Genomic DNA, 20,289 nt, shown 5'->3' with positions numbered 1-20,289 from the left:
TGGTTTATATTCTTGGAGTCGACATCAGCTGCATGGATTTTCTTCTGTGGTTCTTATAACTTTAGGTTTTGAGATGTCATCACTTGTCTATTCAATCTTTATTGAAAAGTGGTAACAAAGAACAATTGATTTGATTGAAGGGTATTTTGACAACTTGAAGTTGTGATCTTTTGCAAGGAACCAATAAGAAACTGGTTTAGACAAAGGATATTATTATTACATTCTTGTTTTTCGTGGTACCCATTAATTCTTGTAAAGAAATTCATTGTTTTAATAATTCATTTTCCTATGGATAAATGGTGACATGGTCTAAGTTTTTCAATAGTCAACTCATTTGAAATTCACTTATCCAACCAACTGGTCAGTGTAAAATCATTAAGGTTGTGTTTGTATGGATGCATTTTAAATCCATCGTTTTAAACTCCTCGATTTCTTAGGATAAACAAAATGCAAATAAATCTCAAATCTACTTTATGTCGAGTTAAACAATTTCATTGTAATTGTGGTTGAATTTTTTTTTCTAAAATCTATTACATGAGTTCAAATCCGAGCATGCCCCTATTATTTTAATATCACACAATACCTTGATTTATTTTGCATTTTTTTTTTCTCTCTTTGGTGTGACTTATTTTACTTTGTTAATCGTGTCTCTTCATGTTATATTTAATTACTACTAATTATTTTTGTTTTCATTTTTAATAATTGTATGAAACATAAAACTGAATTCAACCTTAGCAAAGCACCATTTCAACTTGAATGCGAAATGTTTTGCTAAACCTATGAAAAGTGAAAACAATATCCAAGTTATGTTGTTTGTTAATATTGCACAAGGGGCTCTTTTAATATTTCTATCAGATCTGCGTCAAAAGTTTATTTATATTTCATTATTTCTTCTCCCATAAACCTCACCTTCGAATGATCAAACACTTTCTTTTCGACAAATTACTGCTTTACAAAAGCAGTTGTAGTCTTGTAAAACTCGCCCAACTCCAGGTCGTCTCAAAGTATTGCATTTCGGACCTCAAACGACTCCATTTTGTATGCAGAAAACCGAATTATATGACGGTTCCATCATTGATCCTTGCCTTGCCGAGTATGACTATGATCCCCGAACGAATACAGAATCCTTCTTCCTGCTTGTTACCTTCTTGAACACCCTGTTAAATCCAGGAAAAGTTGTGAAGAAAAAAAGCTGTTTTTGGTGAATAAATCTTTTGCATGATATGTGATAAATCTTACATCTTTGTTCCTGATGATCACATTTTCCACTATTCTTGCATTCTTGTCGATGATACAGTTCTTACATGTCAAAAGTTACATCTCTCAAATATGAACTCGCAAGAAACCACGGTATGGTCATTTCTTGGATAAAACGGACCTCAAGCTGTATATATATGTATGTATGTACGTGTGTGTATATGCATCCAAGAAAAGGCTACATGCTTGTTAACCCGATTTTTGTATCTCTGCCGATCCCCACGGGAACCTTCCCTTTTTGGTAATAGTCGGCTCCCATTATCCTCCCAATAGTCTCTGAACAAACATGCCTGCAAAAGAAGGCACATTATAATTTTCTTCGATGCAACAAAAAGTTAATACATTTCTATAATTAATCAAGTAAACATACTTGGACATTGTGTTCTTTTACAGCAGCAGGTATGATTTCCGATCCAAACTCATTCGAAATGGGATAAGTCCACCTCTGGAGATTTAACAAAATGTCTGTCCGAAATGAATAGACGCCCATTGAAGCGATATCTGGAGATTTTGCTGCATTGAGGGGTGACAGTCCTATGATAGATATATCATATATCCACTTGCTGCAGAAGACGAATTTAACGAAATTTAAGACGAAATAAGAGAAATATAACATCATTTATGTGATGATTGTGTATTACAACACTCGGTTTTGCATAGAATATGACATTGTGGGACTGACTATTTCGAAAACTCCAAGGAAATAAGTTTAGAAGATTAGATAAGAATACCACTGCTTTCATATCTCTTCACCAGTCCAAAATCCGATGTTAGGCTAAGCATAATTCAATCAAATATGACATGAATCCACAAACTTATATATAAAGCAATCTTGGAACTTAGAATTAAATGTTGGCGTTTAAATCATTAACTATAACTAACAAGCAGGTTTAGAGCATTAACGACTAACGAGATTAAGTTATTGAAACATGAATCCACAAACTTATATCATGTACATGTGATTTTTTTTAAATATGAAAAATACATTGCATGTTTGGTTTCAAGAAAAATTTTAAGTATATGCATGATTTTATTAAGTGATGAACATGATGACATGTTTTGATTGATGAGAGTCGGTTGTGAGTAATACGATGACTCGATGACATGTAAGGCCAAGGTTTAGTGGACAGGTAATGCTGTCGCTGATGTCCCAGTCGTCGGGTACCGCGGTTACACGTAGATGGATCCATCGACTGACATGATGATACGAAAGTCATAACTAATGAACTAAATTCAATTAAAAGAAATGAACACGTATATGATGTTATGTTGAGATATGTTTTGACACGTATGTTTTATTATGTTTACGTTTACGCTTTAAAGATCATGAACTGTATTTTTATTACGGTACTTTTCACTGTTGTCTGCATGTATATGTACTTGGTATTAACGTTACAGGTGTGTTGAGTCTTTAGACTCACTAGGTGTGAACGATGCAGGTGAGCATGTTGATGAGGAGACTAGAGGTGCCAAATTCTGAGTAGACAGGGCTGGATGTGCGCACATGACCCGAGGACCAAATTTTCCGCACATTACGTGTTATGAGTTTTGAGTAGACTTGATCAGTTTTATTCGCTTTTTATGATAAGTTGAGGATTTCCAGGATTTTTACTTGTTTTATTATATGGTCGTGTTGGCAAACTTTAAAATGCAATATTTTATTTGTCATTTGATTACGATTATTTTTAAAAGGCGTATTTTTCGAAAGCATTGCATGCATGCATTAAAAGATGATTTTCGAGTGTTCGTTTGTTTTTAAAAAAAAAAAAAAATTTAGTAACATTTTTAGCAGTAGATGTTTCACGGAACCTCGTATGGGTAGACCAGTAAGTTCGTAAGCGTAGATTAGTAAGATAGAACCTCGTAGGTGTAGACCAGTAAGCTGGTGTCACGCCCCACGGACGAGGTTGGTCGACATCGGCGTCGCTCTCAAATTTACATTCGAAAACAACAAGCCTCAGAAGTACAGAATTCAAAAACCAGTCTTTTTATTCACAAACTGAATATTACATTGTCTAATACAAACTCAAGTAATAATATTTTACAACGGAAATGTAAAATAAGATATAACAATATCTTAACAGATGCAGTGGAATAAACATAAACTAAAACTGAGAAAAACAACAGTCTTCTTCACCAGTCCCAGAACTGAATCTGCTCTTTTTCTTCTAGCATTTCTTCCGGGTTCTTATCTGAGATAGGTTTGGTAGGTGAGTGATATGGTCGTCACTCAGTAAGCGGAGGCGGGAATAACTCCCAGTTTTCAAAACCATATTTAAAACAGAAACAGTAATACAATAATATACAGAAAACTTTTATTTTCAGAATAGGAATCAGAATTCAGGAATCACAGGTTTCAGAATAGAAATCAGAATACAAAATCTTAGCAAGCAAGCACTGAGCACGTTCGTGAAGTTCATGGCTAAACTGATATCAGTCCCCTCTATGTTCTCTCCTCTAAGAGGTGAGGTCAAAAATCAGAAATTCAGAATTCAGGAATGTTTCAGAATATATATTCCTACCATTAGTTCATTAGGTTTCAGTGCTTCAAAAATCAGATATCAAAAATCAAATATACAGAAACTTTGCTTTAAAACAGAAATTATCAAACTGATTTCAAGATATTTATACATAAGCCCACTTACGTAATTTGCAAGAAAGTGTTTCGGTTGAAGTATGGAATTAGCTTGCTCTAGCTACTGGATTCTATTGCTCGAAAATAGGCACCCTCTTAGCTCGAATTTCAAGTGATAACAAAAGCTTTGTGTAACAACAATTTCAGAGATTTGAGAGTGATATTTATAGGCAAAATTCTGACTGTTGGACTCCCTATTAATTGTCATAATCTGTCATGATGTGCCATTAACAGCCTTTAATCCATGTTAAATGCTTCAGTTACAAGTCATAAGCAGAACCAGTAGCTATCTGTTGGAATCTCGCTACTGAACTCTTCTGCTGCTGGATTCTGTCCGCTGGAAAATACATGTATGCTGGAAAAATGACAGCTTCTAAAATATTAGTTGCTGCTGGAATTAATATCTTCTGCTAGAATTTTCACATTGCTGCTGAATATTTCTAGCTGCTGAAAATGTTAGCTGCTGCTAGAGAAGCGGTTTCTCACAGCTGGGACCTCGTAAGTGTAGACCAGTAAGCTAAAACCTCAAGGTGGATCCTCGTAGCCTCGACGATGGGTTCGTTTGTAGGCGGATCCTCATAACCTCATAGGCGATGGTATCGTAAACAGTCTCGGAGACGGTATCATACACGATCTCGCAGCTGGTCTCATACGCAGTCTAGCAGATGGTCTCGTACACAGTCTCATAGATGGTCTCATACGTAGTCTTGTAGGTCGATAAGGCAGTAAACAACGAACTTCTTGGGTTGTCACCTACATCACGAACAAACGTTAGAGGCATCAAAAGTTACTCGACGTAGACACTCCGACACTCAAGTCAACAATAGCGTAATGATAATATCTGAAAATGAGAGAGCTCAAATCAGAGAAAATGATAAATGTCTCTTGAATAGTCAGAGTGGTCCTCTATAGATTTTTTTTAAGAGCATTTAGTGGAGTTGGGCTTTTTTAGACAAAGTGGGTTAAATAATTAAATTGGTCTTTTAACTCACAACCAAAAATATTCTTAAACACACATGATCAATTTTTAGAAGTAAAGTATCAAGAATATTGTGCATTAATCTTTGCCTTCACACATATTATATGAATAAATAAACAATAATAATGGTCTAATTAATTAATTAAGACAATGGAGTTGGAGTTTGATTTGTGCATCCTTTATCTCTTCTTTTAATCGGCTTTTACGAAGCATAAAAAAGTGTTTTAAGATCTCTAACAAATGCTCACACTTTGCATAACATAACTGATTTTTGGGATCCTTATTTTGGATAGTGACTCTAATTAGTGGCAAATCTTAAAAAGTCATCAAAGTTTAGGTAAAGAACAATTATGTTTTCTTTCTCAATATTTTTTTGTGTGCTTACAAATAACTTGAATCTTTTAAGTATAATAACTTAAATGGTATAATTAGGTAGAATCAATAATTATTCTTCAAAATCCCATTTCCAATAATTGCACAATTTTTTTGATAATTGAATAAGTGATCTTAATTTGATATCAATTAGAGTCTATGGCTTAGCACTTTAGCAAAACTTGTGTGCCTGTATCTTATTTCTTGTTAATCTTAGTTTGAATGAATTTTATTTCAAGAGTGATTACGTTTAAAAAATACTAATGATACAAATTTAATTTACTTATGTCTCAATCATTATACTTACATTTTTCACTTTTTAAAATTATTTATTTATAAGTCACAAAAATCATGTGAGACGGTCTTACGATTCAATTTTATGAAACATATTTTTAAATCGATCAGATTAATAAAAAATATTATTTTTTATGTTAAAAATATTACTTCTCACTGATATCAATCGTATCGATCCGTCTCACATAAAGAAACTCACTTTACAAATTTATGTGACTTGGAGAAGCAATGCTTTTGGAAAGACGTGTCTCCCACTTGAGATTCTTTTAGTTGGAGAAATGTAGACAAAGTGGCCAATGGAGCCCAGACCACTGGCTCGTTTAGGGTTAAAAGCCGCCTCCACGAAGCCCAATTATTGCTAAATGGGCTATAAAAGTGGCCCCGCGACTTTAATTATCAACGGTTGGATTCTTCCAAATTTTGGGGTGTTTTTGTAGTTAGATTTGTTTTAAGGTAGTGGCTTGCAATTAATTTATTTTAAAACTTCATATATCTATACTATTTATTAAGTGTGATCTCGTTTACTAAAATTACCCTCACTAACTAAAAAGACATAAATATAAAAAAAAAAAAAAATTTTTTTAAAATGAAAAAAAAAATTCATTTACATTGAACAGAAACAAAAAAAAAATTTAAAATATATTATTTTAGACGAATATCGTATTTAGGAAAATATACTTCATGTAACATCCTCAAATATATTAAGAATAATAATTAAAAATAAGACATAGGAAAAATTCAATTTTGCCAAAGATATTATATATAATATTGGAGCCAATATTCCATTTTGCCAATAAATTATATAATAAAAAATATTTCTCCACTTTGTTGGGGGCATAATTAAAAGTTCATGTATGTGTTGGCTTTCGTTGCCAAAGGAAAAAAGAGGTTATTTCTCCATAATAATGTCCTTAAAAGAATTCAAGTGAGGTGCTAAAAAACAAACTTGAAAAGATTATGGAGGGCCCAATTTGCAAATAATTTAAAGACTTTTTGATTGCCACAGAGAAATCATTCAACAACTATTTCCAAAAATTGTAAATAAATCAATTCTGCATCAAATTTTTGGTCTGTCTATACGAAATTTATCCCTTTTTTAATGGGAAAAAAATGATTTTTCATAAAAGAGTAATGTTATTTAAGCTTCAATTTGGTTATTTATATGTACACACTCGATCCGTTTTATAAATAAAATTATTTTTATTTTTTTCTTATATAAAATGGAATATAAACGAGTTCAAAATTTATTCGATATCCTTGAGTATTGATCCTACGGTTATAAATGAGCCACATATATACTTTTCGGCATACCGAGATTACCATACCAAAAAATATCGAATTTTCGATATATCGAAGATTTGGATAATGTACGATAACAATACCAAATTTTTTGGTAATGTAACAACATGAAATTTGAAATATCGAAATAATATTTAAAATTTAGAATACTGAAATAATATATAAAAATTTAAAAATATATAATATTTTTAAAAAATAAATTTAAAAAATATAAGGTTTTTCCGTGATAAAAAGATCTATACCGATATCATACCAAAACATCGGTATACCATATAATTTTGATATAATCAATATGCTAGTCATATGTAATTTCGATACGGTATCGATATAAAGTTTCTTACACAGTAATTTTTGATACAATATACAATATATAATTTTTTGGTATAATATGATACAATATATCACCTCTAGTACTAAATGTTGACAATTAATCGCCAACAGCCTAAGGACTAAGAGTCCTTATTTTAAACAAAAAAGAGTCCTTATTTTAAACATCCATCCTATTCCCAAAATGCATTTGCTTGACCTGATAATAAAAAAAATAAAAATATTTTTATATTTTAATACCCATTTCATTGATTTGATAATAATAAAAAGATTTCTAGGAAATTCTCTTTTGAGTATTGTATTTTTACATTAAGATAGTTTAGGCATAATACCAAATTCTCCTTACTTAATAATATTTATAAAAAAACAAACCAGATATAACATATTTTAACATCACATATTATAAATAATTAACTATCATTTCTCTTCTTAGGGAAATTGATTATTCTAGTCTATTTCAAAGTCATAATTTTAAAAATGGTCTTCTTTATTACATAATTTGCATTATGTCTTATATAATTTAAAAATCCTAAAATACCCTTTTTTTATGACCACACATGTTCCATTTTCTTGATTCATTTATTTAATTATCTATTTTTTTTATAGAATTGATTTAACATTTGTTCTGTTTTATTTAATTTATAAGATATTAATTTTTTAATACTACTTACTTATATCAATAAACATATTTTAATAAAATTATGAATGGTTAGTTTGAATTAGTGCATACGAAAACACCAAAGTTATAATATTTTAATTACGATTGTTGCTCATGAAAATAATCAAGTCAAATATTAAAAAAAATTAAAATCAAAATTACAGCAATCAATTCTAGGCAATATATTCTAATGATTTGACATAAAAAAATTAGTAACAAACTGATTTTTTCATAACCCATATACCTACTCACACAGTACTATCAATATAAAATCAATTTTTTTTACGTAAAAGTTAAGTGGAAAAAAAGAAATTCATACTTGCTTAAAGAAATAGGATTGATGTATTTCACGGTCGCCTCTATACGCACGAAATTGATGAGATAATAAAATAAAGAGTTTGAGATGAATAAATTGATAGTGAATATGATTTAAAAGATAGGGGATATCTTTGTAATTTGATATGATAAAAAGATTATTTTGGTAAATTAATTTAACTGAAGACTAAAATTAATTATAGTAATTGTGTAAAGTCTATTTAGGTAAATCTCTCTTTTTCTTATCACTCATTTACTAACCATTCAATAATCATATGGCAAAAACTTGTGTGAGACGGTCTTACGGGTCGTATTTGTGAGACGGGTCTTTTATTTGGGTCATCCATGAAAAAATATTACTTTTTATGCTAAGAGTATTACTTTTTATTGTGAATATGGGTAGGTTTGACCCGTCTCACAGATTAAGATTCGTGAGACGGTCTCACATGAGACCCACCCTAATCATATCATCTGAACCAAACATGACACGATACTTTCTTTGTTAGTAAGGTATAAATAATAAAAACCCTACAGGACACGAAAATAAAAATTCCCACCCCATAAATAAGAAAAGTTCAAAAGAAAAAGTAAAGAAATAAATAAATAAACGAATGAAGAAAAAGAAACCAAATTTTGGAAAAAAAGGTGTGAGTTACTATCGCAGTTGCATATATATACTGTAGAGTCAAAAAATCAGAACACGTAAATAAATGCATTTATTAAATTATTAAATTATTTATTTAATTTTAAAATGATTTTAACGATGCATGATTTATGATTTACATTATTTTAAATTATTACATGTTTATTGATGCACGTTAAAACGTTTTCTTGAGTTTTATGTTTCATACGAATATTCGATACATGATCGGAAAAAGAGACCAGTGACAATTTAGAAGATTTATGAATAATGTAGTATTTTATTTCAAGTCATGAAAATTGATATTTTAAATGATTTATGAAACTTTAAGCATTTTAAAGCCTAATTTAATTTAGTAGGTGATTTTAAGATTTTAAGTTTTTCAAAAAAATACTAATTTTAATAGTTGGGGATTTCAAATCTTGAAAATATGACACACATGTATTTTATTAAAATTAGGGCTTCTAATAAAATTAGTGGTGGATTAATAGTATTGGCTTAGTATTTTCATTAACCTGTTAATTGGTTATTAGCTATTTTTATTAGTCTAATTAAGCCCCTAATTAACCCCCTAATCACACACACTCATCGGCCTGCACACACACTTTGTGATTCTTCTTTTTGAAAGGAAAACTAGGGTTCTTAAGTTCCTCCAGTAGCCAACCCCTTTCCCCTACAATTTTTCGGTAGACTCACGTTTGATTAATAGCAAGAAACGTGTCACAAGTTGTCTTGGATCGGTTCTCACATATCCTCGCTTCGATATTCGTCGTATCGTGAGTATAAATCATCAAAACATGTATAATCTTTCATTTTTCAGCATCGATCTTGTCATAGTAAATATTTTGATGTATAATGTGTGTAAAAATCCGTATATGTTATGCAAAGTTTGAGCGATGATGCTTGAAACGATTTTGGAACAACTTTTAGATATTAAAAACCGAATCTGTTGTCATTTCGAATCCTGTGAATTTTCGATCGGTTTTTTGAAATGATTTTTTCAACATATGATTTCGATTCGATAGCAAATTCATAATTTTCTAATAAGAAACGAGGGAGATATGATTTTTATCGTAAAATCGCACAAGGTGTGAAATTTCTGTGTCACAAAACTCGTCCCTCTTTGTTATTTCGAATTCTGCAACTTATAGGTTGGTTTTCTAGAAATATTTTCAACATATGATTATTAGTACTCTGTGTTATCTTCGATTCGATAGCAAATTCAAAATTTTCTGATAAGTAATAAGAGAGATATGATTTTTATCGTAAAACCGCTCAAGCTGTGAAAATTTGTGCATGTTCTTCATGTTTTCTCAAGTTTTGGTTGCAGGCTTCGTTGGGATCTCATGTATCTTTGCTGCTGTGGTTAGGGCAGCATGTCCAGAGTGTTCCAACGAAGCCCTCAACGTTTTTAAGTATGTTCGACGTGCAAAAATTTTTTTTTTATGTTTTTGAGGTATGCGAATTGTCTTGTGACCAATTATGTTACGGGTTTGAAAGCCGGAGAACGTGTCCGGGGACCTCTCCACCCCGGTAAAGCATGACCGATTTTTGATCAAGATTGGGAAGCGGTAAAGCATGACCGGGGATAGTATGTATGTGGGAGTGGACATTCGGTCGAAAAGCTATGTTGATCCCTGCCAACCAAGTACTGTGGTTTAGTCTGATAAGGCGCATTATGTTATGAGTCACTTGCTTTGAAACACGTCTCTACGCAAAATGATGATGTTTATGCACGTTTATGAAAAAGTTTATGAAATGATGGCACGTCTATGTTTATGTAAGTATGTTCAGAGTTTAAGTATGTATGTGCTACTTTATATTGCATGTGGTTTTATTATGTATTACTTTGTATTCTCAGCTTATTCATGTTGAGTCTTTAGACTCACTAGACCTGACCGATGCAGGTGATGACGAGTACGAGGAGGCGAGAGGTGGGGACCAGTGAGTTGGCTCGGACTGTGCGGAGGCCTAACACGAGGACCGCTTAAGTTTTCAAGAATTTTATGCATGTTAAATTCATTTACTCTGATTTTAATGAAATTACTTCATGTTGTTTAAACAAATACTTTTTGCAAGCTCGTTTTGTTTGTGACATTGATGACACATAATTAGTTTGTACTCGCTTATATTTCAAATATTTAGTCAATCATTTTAATTATATTGCATTTTGAGATATTATTACTTATTTAAGAAAAAAAATTTATTTTATTTTATTTTCCGTAAATTTTAAGTAGTTTTAAAATACGGTATGTTACATATACTAAATAAATGTCGGTGTCATATCAATTTCATTTGAAAAAATAACTAATTTCTTTACAAAAACCAAACATATATAGAGAACTAAATATATAAGATCAAATTGTAATTTTCTCATATATAATTTTTTTTATAATTTATGGATTTTACCACCGATTTGAGCAAAGCCAAAATAACAATAGTATTTATATCATTTATGGGTGCGACTAACTCTCCATGAGATAATTATATGATTTTTCAAGATAAAAGAGCTTCAGGTCAATTAGAAACAAAAATAAAAAGGTTCTAATAAAAAGAATCAAAGGCAATACCTCATTTTTAAAAACAGCTGTCTTAATTATTAACACCAATAATTATTAACACCAAAGAGTTGGGCAGAAAAAAAAAAGGGTAAATTATATAATAATAAATTTTAATAAAAATTATCTCCCATGATTTTTTAACCAAGTACAACTGATAAAACTAAGTGGAAAAAAAGGCAGAAAGAAGCTAGCATGTTTATGGAGTCTATAAATACCATTACTCTCTACAAATAATTGTCGCTCCAAGAGTTCGAGGGTTCAGGCCAAAATCTTCTCTTTCGAGTGAAATCCCAAGAAAAATATTGAAAAAAAATAAGAAAGAAATTAAACCCTCAAGTTGTTGGATCCAAAATGGACATGCTCGAGTTTCACGACGTAAGAATTGAGAAAGCGAACGCGATCTCGAGGTATCGAAGACTCGAGAGGATCGGCACTTTGTTTAGATTTGTGGAGCTGTGTTTTTTCTTGTTCATCGTCTCCAAATTTTCCAACCAGTTCCCATTTTCTCTCAAATCGTCCAGCGAGTATTTCAGGGGGATCTCAGTCACCTTGATCCGCCCCCCATTCGTTTTCGTGGTGGGAAATGTTATTATACTCGTGCTGTTCTTGAAATCCGGGGACTGCTCAACAAAAAATGTCGAAAAATCCGCAGATCTTTACGAGGAGTATGTGGAAAAATGTCGAAGGAATGAGGAAAAATGCGTTGCAGAAGAGAAGATAGCTGCATCAGATCATGGTTATAAATATGGTGTTTGTTCTGATGAAAGGAAGATAAACCGGAGTTGTTCTGACCAGAATCTCGCGAAAGCTGTGGCGCATGGCCAGCAGCTGAGGCGGAGCATTACAGAGAAGTGTAGGAACTACCGCGGTGGTTCTTGCAAAGCAGAGGATGATATGAGCCGGGAAGAGTTCCGAAGAACCGTGGAGGCCTTTATAGCAAGGCAGCAGAGGTCTTTGAGGGAAGAGGAAAGTTCTTAATGTGATCTTCTTTGCTTTCTTCTACTCTTTTAGGTTTAATAGTATACTGTACAAGGTTGTAAGAGTGTTAGCTCTAGTATACATTAAAAAGTTATTACTACATCTGGTATTGTGTAAATAGGTGTATATCCTTTTATCATAATTAATGATGTTATATTCAATAATATCGAGCTCCCCGAATGATACCGAGCCTTTCTCTCTACGAAGGTTTTGCTGTATGAACCGACGCTCTGTTGATATCTTACCTAAGTTCTTTATGGTTTTGTCGAGCATAGTTTAGGAATGAAAATTTCTGGAGAAATGTCAATTAGCCTGCCTGCGTTATCTCTGTTTACTTAACTCTAAATTTTCTTCAAGAATGGTCTGTTGTGTGTGTGAGTTTTCTTTTTGTTCTCCGATTTCTTCTGGTGTGCAGGATAACAATTTTCAGTGGCAGAAACCTCCTTATAATTACTTAAGAGTTTTTCATGTGGATGCAACCATTTTTAAGGAGTCTATGGTTGATGGCTTTGGAGCAATTATTTGCGACTCTTGTGGCCAGTTTATGGTGTGTAGAATGTGCAATAGAAGTGGACTGATTGACATTCGAGAGGCTGAAGTATTAGCATTGCTTGATGCTTTGTCATGGACTGATACTCTTGAACTTGAGGAGGTGATCTTTGAAACTGATTTTAAAGCGGTGGTGAACTCCATCGACTCGAATGTTATGGACCTTAACAGTATCAAGTTGTCGGAAGTATTATTTCCCCCAAATCTTCCTTTCAAATTTGCTTTGCCAGGCGACAAGCAAGGTTGCTCATACCTTGGCTCGAGCAGTGTTTATGCTAGTCCTACTATTTATTACGATTATCCTGTTTTTCTAAAATGTATTTATCGGTGATTGTACTGATTCTTTTACTTTTACTTGATGAAATTTCTGTTTTTTTTCCTCTAAAAAGCAAGCATCGTGACATGTTTGATCGAGAAAAAATTATAACGTTTGAAAATTTATATTTTCATGTAACATCGACTATCAATTCGTTAACAAAAAGTTGAAGGTCTTTTTTTTTTTTTTTTTTTTTTTATGAGAGTTGAAGGTCCAGTTATTGGGACCGACCAACAACTGTCATATAAAAATGATCAAAACATGATATTTGGGTTGAAGATCTAATATAAAAACAATCAAAACATCATATAAAATTCAACACTTGCTCGTATAAAAACGATCAAAACATAAAATAAACTTTAAGTTGTTTTAAGATTTAATTTTTTTTAGAAGTTTTACCATTTAAAAGATTGTACGAATCACCAACGAGATTGTCATATCTCTAAATATGGGCAATAGTTCGGATTCCAAGTTTATCGAACGTACCGTGAAAAACCAAAATACAAATGATTTGGATTGTGCGACTGTGACCCATGATAATCTTAATATTTCTTGAAAATAAATTCCCACTAGTTTCCTAAAGTATAGCAAAGATGCACGATATTTATGCTATGAAAAAAGTGGATAAATCAGCAAACTACTGACACAAAGGAATTGAGACCAAGATTGGTCATTTATGAAGGGTTTCTAATACCACACAAACAAAATAAATTCAAGAAAAAAGGATGGAAACACTATGGGAATACGATTATGAATCTTGTTGTACAAGCATATTTGTCTTTTTGATTTGGTGTTTACGGTCTGGATTTTGGAACTTCAGACTGTCAAAAGGAGAAATTTATCCGAACTAGATGCTCGCCTTGCCAACCCCGAAGGATTCAGAGTCTTTAGTACCACGAAAAAGAAATACTGTAAGAGCTACGCCCTCTGGGGCGAGTCAGACACGTGAGCATTTAGTTGTTCTGCGGTGCTCCACCCACGTCAACATCCCGAAACAGTCTAGCCAGGTCCTGGTGCGATCAGCTACGATCATGTGCTCTTATATTGAACTTCGCAAGTGGAAGTGATAATTGAACTAGATCCCATATTCCTGTTTTCCCAGAATTTATCTTCGTAATCACACTTGTCTTCATCAGAATTGAAAGTCTAATCATGGGAGCTGAAGCTTTAAGTAAATAACACTGGATTTCTCTCCACTGGAGAGAATCAATTTTAGTAAAACGTGTTCCAAAAATGCTATTCAGACGACAGTAAAATTAAAAATACGGTGTCGCGAGCAGAGGAATGCAGCCAAGAAATCAATCAGGATCCAAGATTGTTTACCACTTGAATGCTGTGAAAAATGATAACAGAAGCACGCTTAAAGGCCTTCGAAAAATCTTAAATGGTCTTCAAACGTCTCTCCGTGCCGGATCTTGGACACCGATCCATCATCTTCAACCTAGTAAATGAATCGGGTTTCAGCATAACAGCGAAAATATGTTTAGTAGATTCCACGGCGACTAAGTATGTGATGAGATGATGTAAGAAAGTGTGACACTGGCTTACGAACCCAGTATTCAGGTGGACGCATCTTGAGATTGTATGTCGAAGCCATGCTCATGCAGTAAGCACCAGCATCGTGCACGACCAATCCAGTTCCCTAAAAACAAAGGAATGATACAGTGAGATGCAGAAGATATAGGCATGATTTATCGCACGAGAAGGGCTAACTAGTTACCCTATCAGGCGTTGGTAATTCCCTATCCTTCCCCAAGAAATCTGCAGACTCGCAAACAGGACCAACAACATCAAAAGTAGAAATCTCGGCGCTTGGAGATGGAGGGGACACCAGTTCTATGTGCTGCAATAAAAAATAAAGTAAAAAACAACAGTCCAGTAAAATTTTGTGGGGCATGTCGTGCTGCTAATTCAAAACAACGATAAAAAACATGAAGCTTATATTGTTGCATGGTCTAAAAGATTTGACTTGCAGTAATGTCAACCAGCTATTGCTTTTAGAACATCAACAAAAGCTTGATTCTAGAAGTTTTATTGTTTCAAGTTACGGAATATGGATTTATGGCCACATCCAGATGGGCAGAAGAAAAAAGTGGATAGGAAAAATGATTTGATTGAACGAAAAAACCATAGCCCAATAAAAAGATGCGAGGGGACAAAAAACACTAGACTAGAACTCGTGAAACTCTATATCAACGATAATGAAGGAATGAAGAAAAAGTAAGACAATAGACGTTGGCGTAAATAGAATTTATTTCATGAAAATAATATTGGATATGGAGTAATGTATAGGCATCGAGTGATTGGCAGAGAGAAAAAACTCACCTGGTAAGCTCCATACAAACTTGGGCGGATAAGTTCTGCCATGCTACCATCAATCACTATAAAATTTTTGGTCCCGTTGGTTTTAACCCCGGTAACACGGTTGATTAAGCAGCAAGTGTTGGCAATAAGTGATCTTCCAGGTTCAATAATTAGATTGAGGTTTCGTGAAAGAACCAACTCTCGGACCTACAAAAAATATCTGACAAATGTTCATGCACTGGATCGTCACCAACATTCAGAAATAGATTATGATACGGAATATTATATTGGAATTGAAATGAAATTTGGCTGCATTGATATCGTTCTGTATAAATTGTGTGAAAATGGCGAAGGAGATTCCATGAGTGTTTATGTATTGGGATGAATAAATTATGGAAGAGTTGTCTACATGTAATTGGATGGTAAAAAGTTGTTACTGAACTTACAGTATCGATAAGGTCTCGAGGAGTCGGAAGAACTGCTCCAGTGTGATAATAATCAATCCCCAGACCGCCTCCAATGTTTAAGTAGTTTATCTCAAAACCTTGAGAACGAATCTCGTCTATATAGTTCACCATCAAGACAGCAGCATCTCTAAAAATATCTACCTGTAAACTCAGACAAAATCTTGAAGTGAGAATGGAAATATTTAACAGAGATCTGAGAGCTATCAAGAAAATGGAAGAATATGAGTTCCACGACAAAGACTGTATAAACAAAAAGGTACAATATCAAAATACCTTTGTAATAGTAGACCCGAGATGACAGTGGGCCCCAACAAGCTTGAGTTCATTAGGGTGTGCCTTCACAGCATCTAAGAACCACTGTAGCTTCTCATTTCTAATGCCAAATTTGGAATTCTTATTTCCTGTGGCAACGTAAGCATGGACCTAACAAATGCAAGCACTAGGTGTTAACTGGCAAATCACAAAATAAGAATTCGACACTTCGGCTGTCACAAAGATTCATAATAACATTAATTGGAAAGCATATTTAACTAGCAACTGAGGGGGACAAAAAATTATTGACACACCTAGTTTCAAGCAATCAAACAACCCGGTTTGGTTCAAGAATCAGTTCTTTGTACCTGAGGATCAACATCTGGATTGATACGTAAAAGCACATCAACCTTCTTTCCGGCAATTCTTGAAGCAGCCACGATGTTTTCCAAATCAAATTCACTGTCAATGTTGATGAAAACACCTTCTTGGGCGGCCAAGACGAGGTCCTCCAAGATTTTCCCATTCCCATTAAAGACACACCTGAAATACATAATAATAAGACACTATTCACGAGCTTAACACGATTTTGGGCAAAACATAGTGTCAAGTGTAAGAGAAACAAAAGTGCCACAATCATTCTGCATGTCTGTCATACATTCCAAACTTATCTCATTGTAGTTCTACTTTACCCGATGGAGTTAAACCCAGCCGAATGAAGTATCTATATACATACTAATGAGGCTCAAAACAACAAAGGCATTATAATTTTCAAAAGAGTTTCATTTCCAAACAATCATTATAGGTTTAACTGACTGCGCGTGAAGCATTCAAACTAACTAAGATTTCTTGAGCTTCATGTCATTACTGCGTCGTCTTTGAGCAATTGAAATAGCAACAGAAAAGTATTAAGAATCCAGAGGCCGGGATTCAACTGGTCTACCAAAAAATTAGCCACACACGCACAGATAATAAAATTCGACACTCCAAATACAAATCGCATAAGCAAAATGACATTATACACACACAAAGCAACTTCAAAAGTTATCAAACAGAGAAAAACCTATTATAGCTCAACAATAAACCAACAAAAACCGAAAAAGCACTAACCTTGTAGGATCAAAACCAGCACGGAGCGCCAACTTCAGTTCGTTCCCACTAACCAAAACAGCCCCACATCCCAAAGTTCGCAAATGCTCCAGAATCTTGAGATTGTTATTCGCCTTAATTGCATAACCGATAATAGAATCCAAACCATCCAAAGCTTCTTTATACGCTTCCACATTCCGAGTAATCTGAGGTTTGCTGTACAAATAAAAGGGTCTTCTTTCCACAACTTCCATGATTTCCTCAACTTTAACTCCCTCACAACACAAGAACCCATCCTCGGATTTGGTGAAACAGTGCTGAAATTTCTGGGTTTTGGGTTCCGCCGGTGACAGAACTGCCTTTGGAGAACGGGCTTGTAGAGAACTCGCGGACCCTGAAATGGGCTTGGGTTTGCACAGTAGACTTGAGTTTGTGAAACCCACGTTTGAATAGCGGGGCAGGGGTTTGGGATAGATGGTTTTAGGGGTTTGGGAGAGGAGATTTGAAGCCGCCATTATTGGAGCTGGAAGCAACCACCAAGGTCTCAGCGAGACCAAAGGGTGGAAACAATACATTCTTTTTATATAAACAGCGTCACAGTTATTATGGGCCTTTCAACTAACATGGGCCCGATCGAAATTTTGATTGGGCTTTTAGTCCAATTACTTTAGCATGAATATCTGTTATATCTCCCATTTTTCGGATAAAATTATAGAGTTTAAATAACAAACGTTCATGAATATCAAATAATAATCATATTTAGTTGAATTTTACTGAATCCAACAAGAATTCAATAAATTACCCACTACTTTTTAATATTCAAGATGAAACATTTACCGTATGATAACTTGAAAATTTACTTGATCGAGAAATTTTTCTTCTTCATGATTTTTTCATAACACTGTGATAAATTAATTTTTTTCAAAATATATAGAAACCAATTTATCCTGAACTCGAGGAGTAGCCCCCATTATTTTAATGAGTCGTGCCATTATTTTTGAACTATAAATTTAAATTTTTATATATTAAAAAATTATTAAAACTAAAATTAGTGGAGCACCTCTAATTATCATTAATTGAATTTTATGCCAAAAATATTACTTATTATTATAAATATAGATAGAGATAGACTCGTCTCACGAATCAATGAGACCGTCTCCAAGAGACCTACTAATTTAAAAAATGGATTAAAATTCGATTTCGGTTTAATTAATGGACAAAAATTCAAATCACGAAGCACTTGGAATTTGAATGTATATAGTGGCTTGCATTAATGGAAAATATCGAGAAGGGGAATCAAGAAAAATAGTTAAAAATCTCTATAATATTATTTTTGAAAACCTCTCTAAAAAATTCTATAATATATTTGTATCAACGGTGTTTTGCCATTTTCAACAAACAATGGGCAGCCATTGAGTTTTGCCCATAATTCGGACCACACGGTCATTTCTTTCACTGGTAAAATTATTTTTTTTCCTTTTGGTTTCTATGTATTTCTCTCTGCCCCTCTGGCTAATGATTAATCCCCAGAAAATGTTCAAAGGTGAGCTCTTAATTACATTTGCGTGGATCATTTTTTTTCTCTGTCAATAAATATTTTGTGTTTTTTATTTATAAGATTGGATAGATTTTAATTTTAGAATGTTGAATGTGTTTTGATTCCTTCTTTATTGTGATGATCACGGGTTTTGGTCCGTTTTGTTATTTAACTTTGCAGTTGCCTTCTTTCTTGAATCGCAGAATGTTAAATATTTCTCTACCATAAAAATAAATGAAACCAATGCTCGTATGAAATTGGAAACAACAAGAGCTTGAGTCGTCCGATCACCACATTTCGACTGTTCTATTGATATGGAAAAATGATGATCGAAAGCCTGATATTTGTGGAATATAAGCTTTCTCTAGTTTTGTATGTAATGGAAATAACTGTAAATCTTCTGACTCAATTGAACTTGCTAAAAAGTTGTAGGCTGTCTGAAGTTTGCGGCTTTTGGGACAGTGTAAATATTTCTCGGCAAACCTGCCAACTCTATAATCATGAGTGACACAACCTGATCAGGACCTGTCGAACGTCCTCTTAGGTTGAGTAAGCATGTTTTTTTGTTGCACGAATCCCTTCGAGACAGATCCAAAAATTTAGTTGTGGATACCAGTTAATGTTACATTTGTTGGATCTCGGTTTTCTAGACGCCCAAACGCAGCGGAAGTTTTAAAATTTTTATTTTATTTTGACAATCAAAATATATTTGATAGGGCGTTCGTATGGTTTTTAATAAAACATTCATAGGATGTTTAAAAATTATACCTTTGTGAATTAATTCACTTGGCTCCAACTAATCCGTATAAACGGATTAGCTCTTGATGAATCCCTACGAACTTTCTTCAAGAGACTCCTTTCGTTTCGTCTAATCAGGTCCACGACTGAATTGTTTGATCCTCCTCCAAATTGCACTAGAAATATTAGAAGAGATTTAACGTAGGAGAAGATTATTTGAGAGACGGCTCAAAAAACCTTTCTCAAAAGAAGGTGGCCGATTTTTCTTTCTTTGGAGGAGTGATTTTCGAAAAATGATTGTTGTAGGCTAGGGTTATGACTTGCAACCCCTATTTATAATTAAGTCATAGCCTAATTACATAATTAACATTAATGGGCTTGATTTAATTAATTGGACTAGTCCAACTAATTTAATTAATTTAATCAAGGTCCATTAAAACTTTAATTAATTATTATGTTGGACTTGTACTCCTACAAGCCCATTAAACATATTACCCACCATATTTAATTTATTAATTAATCAACTCAACTTTTGAGCTTAATAAATTAAATACGTTATAAATTCAACATTTGAATTTATTGTTTAAATTATAAATTCAACTACTTGAATTTTCATCACCTCCAAAATTTAATATTTAATAAACCCAACATTTGAGTTTAATAAATTAAATTCTCAAATTTTATAAATTCAACTCCTTGAATTTATTCTCTCAAAATTTAAT

General features: G+C 33.2%; 1 protein-coding gene and 2 long non-coding RNA genes across 4 annotated transcripts; 1 reads left to right on the top strand and 2 right to left on the bottom strand.

Annotated features, from left to right (window-relative positions):
- Positions 1–968: 968 nt before the first annotated feature.
- On the bottom strand, positions 969–1,488 carry LOC140973621 (uncharacterized). Its single transcript, XR_012174665.1, has 2 exons — positions 1,240–1,488; positions 969–1,157 (listed from the first exon to the last, which is right to left on the bottom strand). It is a non-coding gene; the product is annotated as an uncharacterized lncRNA (long non-coding RNA).
- Positions 1,489–11,521: 10,033 nt separating this feature from the next.
- On the top strand, positions 11,522–12,467 carry LOC140972217 (uncharacterized). The gene is made up of 2 exons (XR_012174474.1): positions 11,522–12,190; positions 12,221–12,467. It is a non-coding gene; the product is annotated as an uncharacterized lncRNA (long non-coding RNA).
- Positions 12,468–14,302: 1,835 nt separating this feature from the next.
- LOC140973619 (diaminopimelate decarboxylase 1, chloroplastic-like) lies at positions 14,303–17,841 on the bottom strand. 2 transcript variants are annotated; one of them, XM_073436572.1, is made up of 9 exons: positions 17,314–17,841; positions 16,572–16,746; positions 16,225–16,374; positions 15,931–16,092; positions 15,506–15,691; positions 14,901–15,023; positions 14,733–14,822; positions 14,504–14,621; positions 14,303–14,376 (listed from the first exon to the last, which is right to left on the bottom strand). In XM_073436572.1, exons 1-8 carry the CDS (start codon positions 17,805–17,807, stop codon positions 14,541–14,543), a joined length of 1,461 nt encoding a protein of 486 aa, XP_073292673.1. In that variant the 5' UTR covers positions 17,808–17,841; the 3' UTR covers positions 14,303–14,376; positions 14,504–14,540. The 2 variants fall into 2 exon arrangements, with proteins under 2 accessions (XP_073292673.1, XP_073292672.1); XM_073436571.1 differs by having other exon boundaries at positions 14,303–14,621.
- Positions 17,842–20,289: the final 2,448 nt, after the last annotated feature.

Source organism: Primulina huaijiensis, chromosome 3, assembly GCF_012295235.1.
Source record: "Primulina huaijiensis isolate GDHJ02 chromosome 3, ASM1229523v2, whole genome shotgun sequence".
Lineage (NCBI taxonomy): Eukaryota > Viridiplantae > Streptophyta > Magnoliopsida > Lamiales > Gesneriaceae > Primulina > Primulina huaijiensis.
Note: the sequence above shows the minus strand (reverse complement) of the source record. Positions and strands in the feature narration are given on the sequence as shown.

Excerpts from the sequence above, each read along its gene's own strand:
- LOC140973619 (XM_073436571.1), bottom strand. The coding sequence starts at position 17,807 with ATGGCGGCTTCAAATCTCCTCTCCCAAACCCCTAAAACCATCTATCCC. Across the intron at positions 16,375-16,571 it reads ATCCAGATGTTGATCCTCAG|GTCCATGCTTACGTTGCCAC; the intron begins GTACAAAGAACT and ends TGCATTTGTTAG. Across the intron at positions 14,823-14,900 it reads AATTACCAACGCCTGATAGG|GGAACTGGATTGGTCGTGCA; the intron begins GTAACTAGTTAG and ends CTTTGTTTTTAG.